We start from the raw sequence: 19,409 nt of genomic DNA on the forward strand, positions 1-19,409 counted from the left end.
AGGCCAATGGCCGATCTAGTCCAGCATCTTATTCTCACAGTGGCAAACCAGATGGCTGTGGGAAACCTGCAAGCAGAACTTGAGCACAACAACACTCTCCCCACCTGCAGGTTCCTGCATCTGGTTTTCAAAAGCATTACTCTCTCTGAAGGGTGAGGCAAAGCGTAGCCATCGTGGTTGTTAGCCACTGATGACCTTATCCTCTCTGAATTTGTCCAAACATTTTTTAAAGCCATCCAAGTTCGTGGCCATGACTGCCTCCTGCAGGAGCGAGTTACATAGTTTGCACTGTGTGTACTAAACAGGATTGTGTACACAGCCAGAGGAGAATATACACAAATGCTGTGTGTTTCAGGAGGGCGACTTGTGCTCACCATCCCTTCCTCCTGCTGCCACCTCTTTGATGCGCACCCCATCCAAAGAACCACATGGCGCAACCAGGCCATTCCTCCCATGCATAATGCATGGCATTGCCCTTGCGCAGTTTCCACAGCTGACAGCGGCTCCTGTTGCATGACTTCCAATTAACTATTAATTTTGTTGTTACTGAAACCACGGCAAAACAATTGCACCAAACAGGCCCTGGGTCCAATTAGCAAGATCGCATTACTGACCGTGTCAGCTGGCTCTAGCAAATGACTAGTTCGTGACAATAGGTGGGTCCCCCTGAAAGCCTCGGGAAACAAAGACCGCGTCTGCAACAAGAAAGCCGGAGGGAAGGCCGTTTCTCAGTGGCAAAGCATTGGCTTTGCATGCAGAAGGTCCTGGGTTCAGTCCCTGGTATTGCTAGATGGGGCTGGAGAGTCCCTTGGCCAAAACTTGGAGTCATTGCCAGTGAGTCTTGACAGTACTGAGCTAGATGGATTCATTGTTTGACTCTGTATAAGGCAGCTTCCTATGTTCCTAGGAGAGGAGGAATGCCACTAGCCAGTGTCTGCAGAAGGAACACCACTGCCTGTTCAAGGGGATATCAAACCTGTCCCCACTACATCTGGCAGGTGCAAAGAGGTGCAGGTGTTTGTTTATACTGTGGTGGTCTCATAAAGCCAGCAAGGACCATTCCAGCATTCACCTGCCAGTTTCCCTTATTCTGACTTCCAAATCTTTTCTGGCACCTTCAAACCTTTAAGACAAATGTCTTTTAGACTTCTGACTGCAGTAGCATATTGGTTTAAAATGAGAGACACATTTCCCTTTTTTACTCAAAATGGTTTTAAGTGTTTGAAAGAGTGTGACTAGCCCTTGGAGGATCCCTCTCCCCCTGCTGTGTTTTTGTGGGAGTCACTGCTCTGGGTGTGTCTGCTGACTGGATGGAAGCAAGCCCAAAGGAGGGGTTTACAGAGAAAAGGCAAGCTTTACACTAATGTTTACACCAACGGATAGGGACGCGGGTGGCGCTGTGGGTTAAACCACAGAGCCTAGGACTTGCCGATCAGAAGGTCGGCGGTTCAAATCCCCGCGACGGGGTGCGCTCTCGTTGCTCGGTCCCTGCTCCTGCCAACCTAGCAGTTCGAAAGCACGTCAAAGTGCAAGTAGATAAATAGGTACCGCTCCGGTACATGACCCAGAAGCTGTACGCCAGCTCTCTCAGCCAGTAAAGTGAGATGAGCGCCGCAATCCCAGAGTCGGTCACGACTGGACCTAATGGTCAGGGGTTCCTTTATTTTTACCTTACACCAATGGACAGTTCTAGTTGAGGAAGCCGAATTTACAGAACCGAGGAAGAGAGGAAGCTGCCTTCTAAAGTCAAACCACTGATTCATCTGGCTCAATATTGTCCGTACACTACAATCCACATTGCTGTCCCAACAGATGTTGGCAAAGGCAGTAGCTCTCCAGGCAGGGTTCTGTCCCAGCTCTGTCTGGAGACATTGGGGATTGTACCCGGGGCTACCTTTTGCATGCGATGAAAGCATGCATTCTCTCCATAAGTTACAAGGTGTAGTGCCTGGCATTAGTGGAAAAATTTGCACAAAAACTTCAGAGTGCTGGGAGGGCAACAAAAATAAAGTTATTGGTGACTGGTTTCATTTTACTACATACTCAAATGAACATCATGTGACATCATGTAACCTCTCCTTCACATTGTTAGCCTTTGGAATTCTTAGTACCCCGCCCCCAGTCAATCTCTGGTTAAGTTATGTGTTGTTACAAGCCTTCCTTGTCCTTGGCTTTTGTATTCCATCATTGTGTGATTCCTGTCAAAACCTGCAGGCATCCCTGCAAATACGAAAAACAGAGTTTAATCTCATGCTTATTGGACCTGCTGTAACCTAGGCTAACAGATTGCTCTCAGCAGAATGCTGGGTTTAGCTGGTTCATATCTGTTTTTTATGTCATTTTTGGCACGTATATCTCAATATGCTTGTATCTTGCTTTCCTGTTGTATATGTTTCCAAAAATAAATAAAAAAATATACTAAACCCAGTCAGCCTGGGAGTTATCCTGGATCTTTGCATAAAGAGCACATGAATAATACAGTACTGTAATAGGTTTATTGCAGCAGCAGCTTTCATAGACAACAGCTCACCTCATCAGATACATGTAGTCTTAGTCTATATAAAGTGCTACAAGATTCTTTATTGGTTTTGCTGCCCAGGCTCATTTTCTTCTATCTGTCCTGAATCTTCCAACATTCAGCTTCATTGGATGTCCATGAATTCTTCTGCGGTGACAGCGGGAGAAAAGCTTCTCTCTCTCCACTTTCTCCACGCCACGCAAGATTTTATAAACGTCGATCATGCCGCCTCTTGCTTGCCTTCTCTCTAAATTAAAAAGTCCGAAATGCTGCAACCTTTCTTCATAGAGAAGTCGCCCCACCCGCTTGGTCATTTTGTTTGCCCTTTTCCACCACATCCTTTTCAAATGAACACTCAGCAATTCGGCTTCCTCGACTAGAACCGTCCATTGGGGCAAACGCAGCGCGGCTCCAAAGGGGGTCCTTTGGGCACCTTGCTTGTTTTCCTCCCCAAAACCAAAACCAAAACTGGGATTCTCCTGGGAGAAATATGGAAACAGTCGAGCTCTGGAGGGCCCTTCCGGAAACGTGGCTCGAAGCAGAGAGGAGAGAAGGGCCAGAGCCATCACGTGGCTTCCTTTCCCCCTCCTCCCTTCCCCCCCTCCGTCTCTTCCTCTTTCTTTCTTTCTTCCTCCCTCTTAGCCCAGCTATCTGTCGGCGGCCCTGCTTGGCTACGGAACATTTCTCCCCCGGACGGAGGTTTCCCAGTCCGGCTCCGATTCCAGGGGGACCGGCCTGGCCATTTCCGCTTCCGGGAGCCGAGGCGCAGGGAAGGTGGGAGGGAAGGAGGGAAGCGAAAGCCGGTCCGGCGGCCGCGAAGGGCACCTGCGGCGGCACGTAGCCGCCTGCGCTCCCTCTCCCGCTGCCATCCTCCGTCGCCGCCAAGACCGGCGCTTGGCGAGCCTTCCGGGGAGCTGCCGCCGCACCGAGAGGCCTCCAGTCCAGCTTCCCGGGCACTTCGCAGAGGCCTTCCGGGGAGCCCGGCTGAGGGAATTGGCACCCCGGGGCCTTCGTCTGCCCCGCTCCCTGGTTTGGGTTTGGGCTTCCGCGGGCGGCCGCCGCCTGAGGCAGGGGCTGCGGGCTCCAGCCTCGCCTGGAACTGCTGTGCGTGCGGACCCAGGCAGAGCCCCTCAGCCAGGGTCCCTTTTGAGCAGGAGGGGGCATCGCGGGGGGTCGGCTGAGCCTGCCCCAACCCCCAGTGAGCATGGGGTCTGGGGCTCTCAAAGGCAGGTGCTTGGGGGTGGCACAGCTGGCCTGAACAGTGTGCGGTGGTGGCGGGGAACGGCAGGACGACGAGAAGCCCCGGTGCCCCCCTTGACCCCACGGGGGTCGGCCCGCATGCACCTCCCCACTGCGGAGCCACGGAGGCGGAGGAGGCGGAGGAGGAAGATCCCGGCTTGGCCCTGGCGCCGGCTGGGGAGGTTGGCGGCTGGCGTTGGCGGTCCCGGGAGGAGCAGGCAGCCATGGAGAGCCTGGCGGGCTACGTCTACAAGGCAGCCAGCGAGGGGCGGGTGCTGACCTTGGCAGCCCTGCTCCTGAACCGCTCGGAGAGCGACATCCGCTACTTGCTGGGCTACGTCACCCACCAGGGTGGGCAGCGGTCAACACCTCTCATCATTGCTGCCCGCAATGGACACGCCAAAGTTGTGCGCCTGCTCCTGGAGCACTACCGTGTGCAGACCCAGCAGACTGGCACGGTCCGTTTTGATGGGTATGTACGTACACGTGTGGCACGTGGTCACAGAGGAGGCCTTGGGCTTCTTTCTAACAGGAGAAGATGGGATGGTCCTGTGGATTGATAAATTCAGCCTGGCTGTTGTGGTGCTTCCTTTCACTCAATGGAATATAGTAGGTTACATCATGCCTTCATTTGATTGGCATATGCTGTTTCTATAAATGATCTTCCAAGAATCATAAAAGTGGAAGGAGCCGAAAGCTGCCTGCTGTGAGGCAAGACCTTCCCCTGGATCAGTTTACGTAACCCTACCTGTGCTGGACTGTAAATAAAGAACAGGCACAATGCAGGAAGGTACCTGTATAGACCAACACTTTTGAGATGACTTTACCAACTAATTCCAGATGATCCTTCAGGAGAAGGTGCACACAGATATGTCCTCTCCTGCCAGTCTCTAGCCAGAGCCTGGTCCTTTCTAATTTTTGCCATCGTATTGCAGTTGTGAGGACTAGGAACTCTTCCTTTCTCTCCTACATGCGGCAGTGGTTTGTAGAAAACAGTGTGGGGCACAGTGAAAAATGGGTGGCATGAGTTATCTAGCCTACTGGAAAAGATGCTGCTCATGGAATTGTTCAAAGTCCTGGTTACATTGCTTGGATACATTGACCCCCTTCACGAGGGACGCTTCACCTGTTAAGAGGCAGAGGAATCCCACCACTGTCCTGTTATCAGAAGGTGACTTAACACATAGAGCCTCCATGTGAGTAATGCTTGGAGGGAGCTATTGACAAAGAGCCAAGGTAAAATCAGGAATATATTTAAAAAGTGGTTCAAAGGCCTTACATGAAAGATTTCAGATACATTTCAGCTCCATATGTCTTCCAAGGCATGACAGTAATGCCAATTGGGGTCTTAAGATGTATATTAGAATTCTTACTTTTGGAAGTAGTTATTATTCTTCCCTAAGGCTATTGAGCCAAAGGGCAAGCACAGAGCATTTAAACATGTAAGGATCAACATTTCCCATATGCCTATCTACCTGGTAATGGGGTGCTTTAGCTTTTGCCAAAGGCACTTGATAATTTCTTTCTGTGACATCGCTGAGGAGGTTGCTGGGAGCTGTGGGACACGCCATCAGAGAGGGGAGCAGAGGCTGTACCAAACTTGTCTCTGCAACCACACCTCCTAGCTGTCCGTTGCTCCTGTTGAAATGGACTAGGTATTATGATTGTGTTTCAGTTTCTGGTGAAGTTGACAGGATAGTAATGCGAGTATAGCTCTAAAACTATACAGAAATGTTTTCTTTTGGAGATAATTACACAGCTGAGAATATTTCTTTTGAAGACCGAAAGCCAACTCTGGGGGTTGTCATATGGGACTACTCATCATGAGATTTGGGATGGGGGAGAAGGACAGCTACTTTCTGCAGCCTACTTATTCTGCTGCCATTCCAGTTATATGAATTAGACTTTTGTGGATAAGTCCCTCCTAATTGAGTTTTGCTGGAGTACCTCATTTGATTATCAGAGATTACACTACAGTGTAAGCCTCCTGAGATTCTTTGTTAGTCACTTGTTGATCTTAGATAGTTTAAAGAGGCTAGGCCACTGTTGAGTCACTGGGGAGAACTCCAGAATCTCCCTTTTGAAAACAACTGACAGTGCTTGACACTGACGTGCAACGTAGGAGATGGTAAACAAATGGGTGGTAAAAAATATCCCTGTCCCTGCCTGCATAGGAGTCAAAGCAACAGCAACAACAAACATCCAAGGAAGCCATAGCTGTTGTAAAAATCCTCTGTTTCCCAGCCTCAGAATTATTTTGCGTGTTCTGCAGTAAGACTTCCTTCTTTCCTTTGAACTGCCTTTAAAACCAATTGCTTCTTTGTTGTCCCAGCATGTTCTGACAAGAAGCTCCCTCTAAATATAAAAGCTGTAATTGATTTAAACACATTTGTCTGAAAAGTCTTTTGGCCTGGGGTTCTTTATTCAGGCGCGGTGAGATGCAACTGACAGGTTAAAACAGTTTGAAAAATTGCTTAATGCTTTCTCCTGGGGCAGGCAGTGCAGTCCCAAGGCCAAAAGATGTTATCACTGCCCCATTTCTGCAACTGAATGTTTGGTAACTCTCTTTGCCTTCTCTTTACTAATATCTGGAATCACATTTGTCCAAATGTCATGAGGGTTATCCCAAAGTACTTGGATACCCGTGACAAACTTTTACTATTAGGTGTATCCAATATGGCAACCACTCGGTGTTCTCTTTAGTGTGGCTGCTGAATGCAAATAGCACCTCATTAAGTGGTTGTTTTTGTTGTTGTTGTTTTTTAAACTATATTCATTATTTTGGTCTGAGTCCTCCCTGTAGCTGTTAGAAAGCTTGAGGATTGGTTGCCATCAATTGCAGGGTTAAGATGAATCCTGCCTCAGTTACAGATTGGATTCTATACATGTTTGGAAAATCATGCCCCCTTTGCTAGAAGTTATGCTCTCCTCCAGATTAGAAATTTCATTACGTGTACTTGTCCAACTCTTCTGCCCACATCCAGCCACCCATTGTGAACCTAGCCCTTGCATTCCCTATCATTCTGAAATTCTTCTGCTCACTGACTCTAGACTGTTTTATAGGATATTATTTTGAAGATTTTTTTTTAAAAAAATTGCACCTATTTTAACATCTGGTCTCTTTCTTTCCATAGTTATGTCATCGATGGCGCCACGGCCCTGTGGTGTGCAGCTGGGGCTGGCCACTTTGAAGTCGTCAAGCTCTTGGTGAGCCACGGAGCCAACGTCAACCACACAACCGTGACCAACTCTACTCCGCTTCGCGCTGCATGCTTTGACGGCCGGCTTGACATTGTGAAGTACCTCGTGGAAAACAATGCCAACATCAGCATCGCCAACAAGTATGACAACACTTGCCTTATGATCGCTGCTTACAAGGGCCATGTGGATGTGGTGCGCTACCTTTTAGAGCAGCATGCGGACCCCAATGCCAAAGCACACTGTGGCGCGACAGCATTGCACTTTGCGGCGGAGGCTGGTCACCTGGAGATCGTCCGCGAGTTGGTGAAGTGGAAATCTGCCATGATGGTGAACGGCCATGGAATGACACCTCTGAAAGTGGCTGCCGAGAGCTGCAAGGCCGACGTTGTCGAGCTGCTGCTGGCGCACGCCGACTGCAATCGCAAGAGCCGGATAGAAGCTCTGGAGCTCCTGGGTGCCTCGTTTGCCAACGACCGAGAAAACTACGATATAATGAAGACCTATCACTATTTGTATTTAGCCATGCTGGAGCGGTACAGAGATAGCGAGAACATTATAGAGAAGGAGGTCCTGCCTCAGATAGAAGCCTACGGCAGCCGGACAGAGTGCCGGACTCCTCAAGAGCTGGAATCCATTCGGCAGGACCGGGATGCTCTCCACATGGAGGGCCTCATTGTCCGAGAACGAATTCTGGGCTCCGACAACATCGATGTCTCGCACCCCATCATTTACCGCGGTGCTGTTTACGCAGATAACATGCAGTTTGAGCAGTGCATCAAGCTCTGGCTTCACGCCTTGCGTTTGCGGCAGAAAGGCAATAGGAATACCCACAAGGACCTCCTCCGGTTTGCTCAAGTCTTCTCTCAGATGATACACTTGAACGAGCCGGTGAAAGCCAAGGACATTGAGAGCGTCTTGAGGTGCAGCGTCTTGGAGATAGAGCAAGGGATGGCCCGGGTCAAAAGCTCTCAGGATGCTGAGCTCCACACAGCCATGGACAACTACGAATGCAACATCTTCACCTTCCTGTATTTGGTGTGCATCTCCACCAAGACGCAATGCAGGGATGAGGAGCAGTCGCGGATCAACAAGCAGATTTACAACTTGATCCACCTGGATCCCAGGACGCGAGACGGCTCTGGCTTGCTGCACCACGCCGTCAACTCTGGCACGCCGGTGGACGACTTCCACACCAACGACGTCTGCAGCTTTCCCAACGCACTGGTCACCAAGCTCCTCTTGGACTGCGGCGCTGACGTCAACGCTGTGGACAACGAAGGGAACACACCGCTGCACGTCATAGTCCAGTACAACAGGCCCATTAGTGACTTCTTGACCTTGCATTCCATCATCATCAGCTTGGTGGAGGCCGGCGCTCATACGGACATGACGAACAAGCAGAAGAAGACCCCTCTCGACAAAAGTACCACCGGCGTGTCGGAAATACTCCTGAAGACTCAGATGAAGCTGAGTCTGAAGTGCCTGGCTGCCCGAGCTGTGCGGGTTTATCACATCAGCTACCACAACCAGATCCCCAAGACACTAGAAGAATTTGTTGAATTCCACTAGCCACGCCAACGGGGTGGTGCTCCTTCCCTTCCCAGAAAGGTCAAACTCTTGTCAATAAAATACTGGGCAGAGCTTTAGAAATCCCTTCTCCTCTCCTTTCTTTTTGGTAGCAGACACACACCAACCAGCCCCCTCGTAAACTGGCTAACATGGCTTTGATTTGCAAAAACCTGTCTTCCAACGGCAGAGTGAACAGGTTTCTTTTTTTCCTCTGAATGAACTGGGGCAGGGTGGAGAGTCAAACTTTAAATGAGAATGAGTGTAAAATATTTTGATACTATGATGCACACGGGTTTTACCATTGACAGCCAAGAATGCTTTAAGCAGCTACCTGCAAAGAGGTTTTACGTTTAATTAATTGAGCCAGCATGTTACCTATGCAGCAGTTTGGAAAGTCTTCTTGCGGGAGGGAAGAGGAGGAAGGGAAGAGAAAATGGAGAAGGATCTTATTGCTGGGATTTTATTAAAACATGCAAAGCAATCCAGGGAAATTTACTTCTCACCAGCCTGTTTTTAATGCCTTTCAGTTCCTACCAGAGTCGTCACTAACATTTAGTTTTAATTTCTGCTTGCAATGAGATGAAAATAACCGATTGTTTGGCTACAGAAAAAGGGAAATGCAGGTTGAAATTCAGATGTGTGAATGTGCTTGCCTATCAGTACTTAAAATTACTAGTATTTATTTGGTTGTTGTTGAGGGGGGCAAAACAGGCATACCTCCTCAAATTCATTCTCATTTTTGCTGCTTTAAGATAAGTAGCATGCAGAAATAGTTTGCATTATTTGAGTATTGTTTTATGCGTGGTTCCCTGTCCCCGCTTCCCTCTGGTAAGATAAAGCGTAAAGTGGTTAAGGCTGGATCTTAATCCCACACCTGAAATGATAACTGCTGCATTTCCTGAAATCTTCCAAGTAGCTGGCAAACAGGTTTTGTTTTAAAAAAAAAAGAGCTTTTTTAAAATTAAAAAAAAAAATGTTAGAAACCTGGCAGGGAAGGATCAGGGAAGAATAATTGTGTTGGCAGGACCCTGCCCTGAGAATCAGTTTCTGTCTTTTCAGCCCTCTTCATTATGGAACTCTTCAGAAAAATAGATTCCACACCCACCTGCACACGTCCAAATCATCCTCTCTAAAGGCCATCTTTTAAATCACTCACAGTACCTTGATTGTATGAAGAATGTTTGACCTGTGAAAAGCATCTCTCCTTGGCAGAAAACTTCAGCAGCCCAATGCCATTTTTTTGACAGGTTACTGAAAACACTTCCCATGATTTTAAATTCTACTTTCTAACTGTCAGCTGGGAAAAGAATGTTCTGCAGTCATTTTTTTAAAAAAAAACCCGAACAGAGAGTTCAAATAAAAAGGGGCATTCTGAGCACAGGTATGTGTGTTTGTATTACAAATAAAATCTTGAATGTGAAACTTAACCCTGATGTGTCCTGCTGCAAAGTGATTGGTAGCTGCTCTTGTGGGATGTTGGTAAGGAGCAGACCTCTCGTTTTGAAAAGAAGTGGTTTCATGCCATTGCATTTAAATTTTATTGTAGTTTGATTAATGGACAAGTAGCTCAGCTAAGCTCTGACCTTCTGAGCCTTAAACAAATAAGTTGGCCAAATATTGTGGTGTTTGTGTGGATGATTTCATTCTGAACAGTCTGAAGTCCAGGTCATTCTGCATTTCAGCATGTTGTTCATGGGCCTTTGAGGGATAGCCAAATTATATTAATTCCTCCCTGATGAGGTGGGGGAGAGGATGATTTAAAAGTTGCCAAAGCTTCCTCCTTTGTGAACAGGAGCACTTGTTTCCAAAACTCAAAATGCTGCTTTTTTTCTGAGAAGGTAAAAAAGAATGGCAGTGTAGTGGTAGTCACCAAAGTGCGAAGATTCAGATTCTCAGATTCATGTTGTCTCATTTTAATTTTGGGGTGCAAATAAGAAGCTTAGGGGTCAGTCCAAGCTGTTCAGCCTCTCTTGATACAGATAATGTTAATATGGTGAGATGAAATGCCACCAGCTCGCCTGTGAACCTGGTTCTGTGAACTAACACACAAAGGTTCCTTTTCATAAGATTGATGCTGTATCTTGATTGGCAGCCTAGGAGCTGGACTTTGGCGTCTGCCAACAAAACAGTAGGCATGAGCTCTGTGAAACCTCCAATTCTGACCAAGTCCCTGGTCTTCCAATACTGCAGGTTTCAATATTTTACCATATATATATATATATATATATATATATATATATATATATATATATCGTGTGTGTGTGTGTGTGTGTGTGTATGTATAGTATGCATGCAACATAGAAACAGTAAATAATAACATTGCTACAAAATTGCAACATTAAACTACAGAATCATAGAATTGTAGCATTGGAGGGGACCTTGAGGGTCAGCTAGTCCAACCGCCTGCAGCACAGAATAAAAACGAATTCATAAAGAGATAGGCAGCGTCCAACCTTATAGGTCAGGGAAACCCTGGTTAAAATGCTAGGTCTTTACAAGACGTCTGAAGCAGCTGATGGCTGCTGTTTCATGCATGGCAAAGAGAAAGTCCTTCCATAATTACAGGGGCAGTAGTGGAAAATGCCCTTTTTTGTGTCACTGCCCTATGATGTTCCACAGAGTGGAATTTCCCCATACAATCTAAGTGACATCACAGGTCTCTACAGGGGCAGGCGATCTTTCAGGTTGGCTAGCTTTGAGCTGTTCAAAGCTTTATTTTTTAACAAGATTTTTAAAAAAAATATATCTGCACATCCCCCTTCACAGAGCATAAACATGCCTGCAGAAGGAGGCAGCCTTACAGATGCTGACAGTGTGGATTATTGCAATGCTACATACTCTACCCACCCTTGTAAGTTCAATTGCTAAAAGGCCTGGGGGAGGGAAGGAGGGATATGGGAGCTTTGTATCCTAATCTGGGTAGCATCTGTCTCTTTGGAATACTCTGGAAAACAAACCATGAAGTCAAACGAGCTCAGTGGGGGAAGCAGAAAGCAAAATTGATGGTCTTTGCCAAGCTGGTCTCCTCCAGATGTTGTGGACTACAACTCTCATTAGTCACATGGTTCCCCCCTCCCCAAAAAAACAAAAAAAAAAGCTCCCAAGGATGAGTGGGTGCTTTGATTTGGAATGTGTCGTAGGGGGTGCATTGGGTTTTAAAAGACAGCTGGTGGTTTCGAGGCAGCGAGCTTGTTGCTAAGAAGATTCAAGTGAGCGAGGGAGGGAAGGAAAGCTGGCATGTTGTCACTAGGAGAAAGAGCACGGAAAGGTCGAGAACCCTTTTAGAATTTTGTACCTGAGCTCTGATCTAGCGGCTGTGGAGCAGTAGTTACATAACGGGGGGGGGGGGGGGTGTTGGCTTTCCTGAAGGAAACGCTTGCTGGTGAATTGAACCAGACAGACTTCTAGCACTCTGGGAGATTCCCAGGGTCAAATGCGTCCTGTCTCTGCGATTCCCTTTCTGTGAGAGCAATTTTGCACTGCCAACACTTCAGTTAAGTGTCCTTGCTATGACAACTAAAAATAACTGCAGCTATGTTAATGTCAGGCTGCTCCTAATGCAACCTTCGCCAACCTGGTGCCCTCCATCTGTTTTGGACTACAATTCCTATCAGCCCCAGACAGCAAAGTCCCGGTGACAGGCTGGTGGGAGCTGTGATCCAAAACACCCAATGAATGTCAGTGTGCATTTGGGTTTTCTCCAACCAAGAGGCAAAATTCCTAGTTCCTTAAAAAAAAAAAAAGTCTTAGACAAATGACTGCATCTAAAACTTTCACTTTAAGAAGTTTTAATTTTCTTTTTACAAAATCCCACAAACCACAATCTACTGCTACAGCATTTTACATAGGTTACTGCATTCGGTGGAACTGATTTCTCATTTTCAGTCATTAATATTCACAATAGCATAAATAATTTTATTATGCAAAAGAAACAAAAAGGGTCAAATTAAAACATTTCCATCGTACAAAAGTATATACACATATAGTACATATTTTCCATGTGTTGCTTTTGGAAATTGCACAACTTGAGGGGAAACACTTCAAACTGGTTTGTTTTAGTCGACTTCAAAAACAAGAAAGGTAAACATTTTCAGAAAAAGTATATACAGCTGAGGATTGAAGGCTTGCATTAAGGTGCTTACAATTGTCGGTATCTGTGTTCAGTGCATTAAAAGAAGGCAATAAAGATCTCTCTCTTCAACTGCTCCATTTAGAGACTGGGAGAGGCACTGCAGAGTGGCGGACGGTCTGGCTCTGAGCTGGGCATGTATCCTGCACCCACCACTTTGGAATGAGTGGGAGTTTCATGTACAGAATAAGTGCCCAGTGCGTTATATCCTGCTTGGGCTCTTCATAAACATTTGGTGTAGAGCATCGGATAAGAATCTAGTAACTTTTTTGATTCATAGGCGCCCCTTACTTGCGGCAGTCCCTTTCTTCTGACATGGGAATAGCTAGAGAACATGTGTCCCCACCTGCAAGTTAACTTCTGTTTTATTCAAGTCACCAGCCTCTTACATGTTTTATGGATAACGTGAATGGATCTCGCTTTTTAAAGCATTAACTCGCTACAGAGTCCTCTGGTTCAGAAAGAACCTCCCATCCTCAAATGATTTCAAATGCTGCACTATTTTGTAAAGGCAACGCCATTTGTTTCGAAGGCATGCTGTGTTGATATCTCAACTTCTTGAAGACCACCTGTGCAGAATATATCGGTCTGGTTCATTCTCCCTTGGCATCTTGAATAAGCAGTTGCTGTAAAAAGAATATGTAAAGACCCATTACAAGTTTGCTGCTGCTGGTATCCATGCAGATCCAGGTTTTTCCCTTTTTTTGGTGGGGTGAAAAGCTTTCACCAAGGAGATATGCTTGTGCCATGAACGGATAAAAAGGACTGGAGCTCAGAGGCTTTTAAGATCACTGCAGAGCTATTCTGGCATGGTAGCTGTCTGCCTCGTGGAGCTAAGATTTGTCATTTTTAAGAAAGCGATGGCCACTGAAGGGTCCCTTGTCCCTGTAAATTTACTCTCCTGGCCGTTGCTGCGTAGCTTCCAGTGTCTTAGGCTGAAGGAAGCAATTCAAACCAGTTTGAAGTCCCTTTTTAGCCAGCTGCATCTTGCCCCTTGCAGGTAACACTGAGCAGTTGGGGTTGCTTTCATGAGAAGAGGTGAAAGGGGTGTTGAGGGATCTCATCATTGCAAAGGAAACTTGGCTCTGAGGAGCCAAGTGAGTCACTTAGGGAGATGGAAGCCTCAGTCCAAGTCCTTGGTGTTCTGGTTCTGGGCTGCGTCTCTCTTGCGGTTAGCACTTTTAAAAAAGCCAAGCTGCAGGAAAAGGAAGATAAAGAAAAACCCACCGTTAATTTATATGCCTGGCATTAATAGCAGTATTGATAGGTCACATGTAGCTGAGGCTCCCTGCCTCTTCCAGCTGCATCTCAAACTCAGGACTCGCCTATATTTCTGCTTGACCTGTATTTTGACTGTATCATGTCTCAATCCATTCCCCTGGGACTGAGAGCTTTTCTTGTAGTTCTGTAGCTGCACCTTGTGAAAATCCAATAGCACCTGCCAAATCGGGTCTTCTCGGATGTGTGGAAAATCCAAAAGGAGATTTTGCTTAAATGAGTTCAGTATAGCAGGTAAGAGCGCATTTTCTCTAGGTGCAGCTGTAGAAGGATGAGAAAAGCTCTTGGACCTGGGGAATTGATGGGAACACAGTATGGTCAGAATATAGAACAGGCAACAATGTGGACCAGCCCAAACTCACTAATCATTATGTGACATCATGGTACAGTATTAGCTTGTTTATTATGACATATCCTATCTTAGTGACTTCAGACTGGCTTACAACTGAATAAAGAAATATGCAAATGCATAAAAGGGAAAACATTGAACTAGGAATTGGTGGGTGGGTGGGAGGCAAAAACACAAAACAAAACCCAATCAGCTGAGATTCTGCCTGTTACATGGCTCATACAGCAATCCTAGTTGTTAAACAAGGAAAAGGCCAAATGTTTAGCAGTGTGACTAATTTTCATGGAAATGAATTTATCACTTTAATGGTAGGAATAGAGGGTAATGATTTTTGTTGATGGATTATTTTTAAAACTCCTACTCTTGTCTCCCCACCGAAAGGGCAGTTGGCAGACAATGGCTTCATATATAAAGCTGGTTTTGGTGAGGAACATCTTACATCCGTTGGCGTCCCCATTGCCAGTTTTCAGCCTTCCCCAATCTGGTGCCCTCCAGCTGTTTTTGCACTACAACTCCCATCAGGCTAAGGGGTGGTTGCAGCAGTGGCAGACTTTGGTGGGGCGTGTCTCTGATTTGAGCAGCACCCTTGTGTGACACTGTGACCATTACACCATAGTTGTGGCGCCCCCGTGACTCAACTCCCAGTGCAACCGAACTGGTCGCGCTCCCCTAAATGCGCCTCTGGTGGGAGAGGGACTCACCTTCCACAGTGCCAGCACAAGGAGGGCCAGCAGGAGGAGACCACCTAAGGTGCTCCCAATGATGATCCAGATGGGGATTTGGGACTCCTCTATCTTGGAGATTTCAAACATGACCTGCAAGAGGAATACACAACAAGAACATTTGCAACTTTGGAGAAAAACCTTCTGAGGGTAAGAGCTGCCTGACAGTGGAATGAATGACCTCAGAAGCTGGTGGACCCTCCTTCATTCGAGGTTTCTAAACAGAGGTTGGATGGCCACTTGTCAGGGATTCTTTAGCTGGGATTCCTGCATTGTAGGGAACTTGCACTAGATTACCCATGGGATCCTTTCCAATTCTATGATTCTACCAACTGGCTCTTCGAATGGAACCCCCCTCGACTTTTAACCCCCTTTGCATCCAAAAAGGAGCAGGGTGATGGGTGTGATTTGTATGGAATTGAAAAAGAAGAAACAAGTTTGGTTATGTATGTTTGGGTTCACTCTGCAGAAGTGTGCCCATGACAAGCACATACTGATGTCTGCTGCCGGCAGAGGGCACCAGCGCCCCACTTTTTAACGGCATTTCAGAAGAGCATGCCATAATGTTCTTCTGCTCTGTGTCGTATGTGCATTTATTTATCTCTTCTTCCAGGGCTGCAAGCACAAGTCTATTCAAGAGCAGGAGGGGCCCTCATTGTGGCCTAATTCTGAAGGAGAGATGCTGGATGCAAAAGGTGCAGTTTACCCCTGTTGGGTTAAACTGGATTTGCAACTGCTGCTTTCAGATAAGGGCAACATAGCAGGACCCAGTCATTGCTGTTCTGCTCTGAACGGCTAGTGGATGAGGAACTTTGCTTCCAGACTCCTGGAATCCAGATGACATTCTGTGGCCCAGTGGGCAGTTCCAGATGTGTGGGTGTGGGTGTGGGAAAGGCAATTTTAATTGGGACTATGGGTTAGCAGGAAAGGATTAAATGCTTCCTGCCATCTTGACACAGTTTAAAGGGTAGCAGGAGGAAACTGATAGAAAGGCAATGCTATTTGGAAAGGGAAGGTTAAAGTGAGAGAGTTAATTGCTAGACAGGAGAGACAAACCCCAGAGAAGGAAATGGCTGGAGCACTCTATACAGGCCAGAACCAGCCCGAAACCCACAGGAAAACTGCAAGATTGGTCATCTGGGGAAATTGCACAGCTGTTTCATTGCTTTTTTTTTTTTAAGTCAGTTTTTCTGAGCTCTGGGTGGGGAAGCTCTGACACTGAACAGGGAAAGCACGAGAAGAAGATGTTTTGTCCATGACTATTGGTGCTGTGGGTTAAACCACAGAGCCCAAGTTGCCCAAGTTGCTTGTGGCCTCCCAGTTCACGAGGGTTCAAACATGTGCTGCAATTCCTGCATGGCAGGGGGGTTGGACTAGATGTCCCTTTGGGTCCCTTCCAACGCTACAGTTCTATGAGATCTGATGAGCGCCTGTGGTCAAGCTACTCACCTGCCGACTGGGATCGTCCTCTCTGAAGACGAAGGCACTGCGGAACCCTCTCTGCAGGACGGCGTTAATCACAAATCTCAGCGACTTGAATTTCATCTTGAAAAGACAGGGCAAGATAAGAGTCACAAGAGGGGGCTCAGCAGTGGACAGTTCAGCTAGTCGGTTACTCAGCTTGTTTGGGGGGCCTTTTCACTGATCTGAGCAAACCAGGGGTTGTGTCGTTTGTAAGAGCAGCACTCTTTCCTGCCTGAAATGTTTCAAGTGGTACACCAGGGGAAATAACTTTTCTGTGCCGCAGCATCACTCCCCCTGCCACTGTATTCTGCTCTGGTCAGACCTCACCTGGAGTACTGTGTCCAGTTCTGGGCACCACAGTTCAAGAAGGACACTGACAAACTGGAACGTGTCCAGAGGAGGGCAACCAAAATGGTCAAAGGCCTGGAAACAATGCCTTATGAGGAACGGCTAAGGGAGCTGGGCATGTTTAGCCTGGAGAAGAGGAGGTTAAGGGGTGATATGATAGCCATGTTCAAATATATAAAAGGATGTCACATAGAGGAGGGAGAAAGGTTGTTTTCTGCGGCTCCAGAGAAGCGGACACGGAGCAATGGATCCAAACTACAAGAAAGAAGATTCCACCTAAACATTAGGAAGAACTTCCTGACAGTAAGAGCTGTTCGACAGTGGAATATGCTGCCAAGGAGTGTGGTGGAGTCTCCTTCTTTGGAGGTCTTTAAGCAGAGGCTTGACAGCCATATGTCAGGAGTGCTCTGATGGTGTTTCCTGCTTGGCAGGGGGTTGGACTCGATGGCCCTTGTGGTCTCTTCCAACTCTATGATTCTATACTATGATTCCCTTGATGTATGCCCTGAGACCTGCAGGTAAAGGGTGGTATTCAAATTTAATAAATAAAATAATAATAATCATGTCTGTCCAAAAGCAGCTGGAGACCCAAGTTTGGGAAACCCTGTTTGAAACAGTTGTCCTAAATTGTTTTTAACTGATAATTTAGTTGTTTTATTCTCTTTGTAAACCACTTTTAGGCTTTTTTTTTAAAAAAAACCAAAATACATAAAAACAATTTATTGAAGGGTGTGTGTAAATAAATAAAGACCAGAAAATCAAGCTGGCTGGCTGTATGATGCGTTAAAAATGACACTTTTCTTTAAACCAGGGAGGGTCTCACCCAGCACTCATCTTAGTGAAAAAGAGGTCACAGATGTTCCTGGCTTGACCTAATTCTTTCATTATTTGCTGTAATTAGCAAATGGTGTTGATGTGGCACTCAAGAGGATGACAAATCTTGTTTCCCAGCTACGTAGAGAGGGAGGATTCCATTGGGGACGGGCGGGGAATGACTAGCAGCTGAAAAAGCTGGCGAGAAAAGAGGAAGTTTGAAAACCTCCTCGTGGCCCAACTCCCTGGAGTCAGGGGCTAGCTCGGGATACAGCTGAGCAGCTAAGCACAATAATCTGCCAGCCTTCAATGGGGATAGCGCTGGAAGCCAAACTGTTTGCTGACTCGCCCTTACAGCTCTCAGTGACTTCATCCACAGATTTCCATGCAAGAGGAAGCTGACTTCTCCATTGGCAGCCAGATTTACACTGCAGTCTATGGATATCACATCAGAATTACTGTAGTTCTGGAAGGAGTAAAAAAGAAAAGAAAAAAGGAGTTAGAAGTGGAGAGGGCCAGAACGAGGCTCATTCCTCCCACCTGGAAGTAGGACCAAAGGTTGACTACTGCAGTTGTCTGGGCAGGTGGGTGACCACCACTGGACATTCACTCGAATTTGCTGCACCCACAGTGAAGTGGTTGGACCCTGCTCATGCTGGATGAAAGGGAGCACTTTTTATTTTCTTTTAGCTGCACAGTGTTTCTCAACCTGTGGGTCCCCAGATGTTGTTGGACTACATCTCCCATCATTCTTAGCCAGCATGACCAGTGGTCAGGGATGATGGGAGTTGTAGTCCAACAACATCTGGGGACCCACAGGTTGAGAACAGGGCAGATAAAAGGAAGTTCTTCATAGTTAAACTATGTAACTCGCTCCCACAGGAGGCAGTGACCAACTTGGTGTCAGGCTTGAGGAATCCTCTCCCTCCCCCAATGGCTCCGAGAAGCAGGGAGGAAACAAGGAAGTTCTTACTTATGATTTGGTCAGTTATAATGGTGCTGCCCAGGACTGACCTGCTGCAGGTCTGAAGGGCCTGGCGCTGCTTCTCTCTGCTTGGCTTGGAGCAGGTCCTGACAGGCTCCATAAATGAGTGCTGCTGCTGCTGGGCAGCAGAGAGGGCTCTGTTTTTGTTTTTGTTTTCAAACTGCTTTTATTTTTTACCTGTGTCATTTTAAATTGTGATTGATATTAATGCTGTATTCTTAGTTTTAGATTTTATGATTTATGTGGAAATTGTTTTTCATTTGGCTGTGTATTTTTTTTGCTATGCTTTATTTATTGTTTATGGCTTTTGTTATGTTGGTAATTATGTAAATCTGGTCATGTTGTAAGTCACCTTGAGCATTGTTTTTAGCTATGGAAAGGGGGTATACAAGTAAAATGATGATGATGATGAAAGACAAAGAAATCCAGTCATTCGTCAGTAGTGGAGTTGCTCACACTGAGCTCCTCCTCCTCCCCTTCTAACAACAACACCTGCTTCTACGGCATCCGCCCATGGTCAACTGTCACTGTGCCCTTTGTTCTTAACGAATGTCACATTTTGGGAGAAGGGGGGTCAGTTATGCTGTCCAGTGATGTGTCAGCTAGCTGCTCTGTCTCCCCTCCATCTTCTCCTAACACCTCATAACTCTTCTGTTCACCTGTCTCTGAGCTGTTATCTTCCTCAAAGCCCTGCTGTAATTTGAGACTGCCTTCCTCTTCCCTGGAAGCTACAGGAGAACCTCTACCACTCTTCGTCCTCTTCAGTCCAGTCCCTGACACTTGGATGGATCTAA

At 46.6% G+C, this 19,409-nt stretch overlaps 2 protein-coding genes and 1 long non-coding RNA gene across 3 annotated transcripts in view; 1 reads left to right on the forward strand and 2 right to left on the reverse strand.

Annotated features, from left to right (window-relative positions):
• Nucleotides 1–2,006: 2,006 nt before the first annotated feature.
• On the reverse strand, nucleotides 2,007–3,028 carry LOC310663893. Its single transcript, XR_014504641.1, has 2 exons — nucleotides 2,531–3,028; nucleotides 2,007–2,220 (listed from the first exon to the last, which is right to left on the reverse strand). It is a non-coding gene; the product is annotated as an uncharacterized lncRNA (long non-coding RNA).
• Nucleotides 3,029–3,159: 131 nt separating this feature from the next.
• On the forward strand, nucleotides 3,160–9,954 carry FEM1B (fem-1 homolog B). The gene is made up of 2 exons (XM_083412024.1): nucleotides 3,160–4,229; nucleotides 6,892–9,954. The coding sequence occupies exons 1-2, from the start codon at nucleotides 3,982–3,984 to the stop codon at nucleotides 8,525–8,527; spliced, it is 1,884 nt and encodes a 627-aa protein (XP_083268150.1). The 5' UTR covers nucleotides 3,160–3,981; the 3' UTR covers nucleotides 8,528–9,954.
• Nucleotides 9,955–12,298: 2,344 nt separating this feature from the next.
• The window catches only part of ITGA11 (integrin subunit alpha 11), an 86,091-nt gene continuing 78,980 nt past the window's right edge, over nucleotides 12,299–19,409 (reverse strand). Inside the window, exons 27-30 of the mRNA XM_083411922.1 lie at nucleotides 17,986–18,096; nucleotides 16,455–16,550; nucleotides 14,985–15,098; nucleotides 12,299–13,851 (exon numbers count right to left, since the gene is read on the reverse strand). Coding sequence (XP_083268048.1) covers nucleotides 13,780–13,851; nucleotides 14,985–15,098; nucleotides 16,455–16,550; nucleotides 17,986–18,096 — 393 coding nt within the window. The 3' untranslated portion in view covers nucleotides 12,299–13,779. The remainder of the gene's footprint in view (nucleotides 13,852–14,984; nucleotides 15,099–16,454; nucleotides 16,551–17,985; nucleotides 18,097–19,409) is intronic.

This window comes from Podarcis tiliguerta, assembly GCF_965153285.1.
Source record: "Podarcis tiliguerta genome assembly, chromosome: 14".
Taxonomy (NCBI): domain Eukaryota; kingdom Metazoa; phylum Chordata; class Lepidosauria; order Squamata; family Lacertidae; genus Podarcis; species Podarcis tiliguerta.

Bases quoted from the DNA above. Each gene is read 5' to 3' on its own strand.
- FEM1B (XM_083412024.1), top strand. From the start codon at position 3,982: ATGGAGAGCCTGGCGGGCTACGTCTACAAGGCAGCCAGCGAGGGGCGG. The intron at 4,230-6,891 runs GTATGTACGTAC...TTCTTTCCATAG, and splicing joins GGCACGGTCCGTTTTGATGG to TTATGTCATCGATGGCGCCA.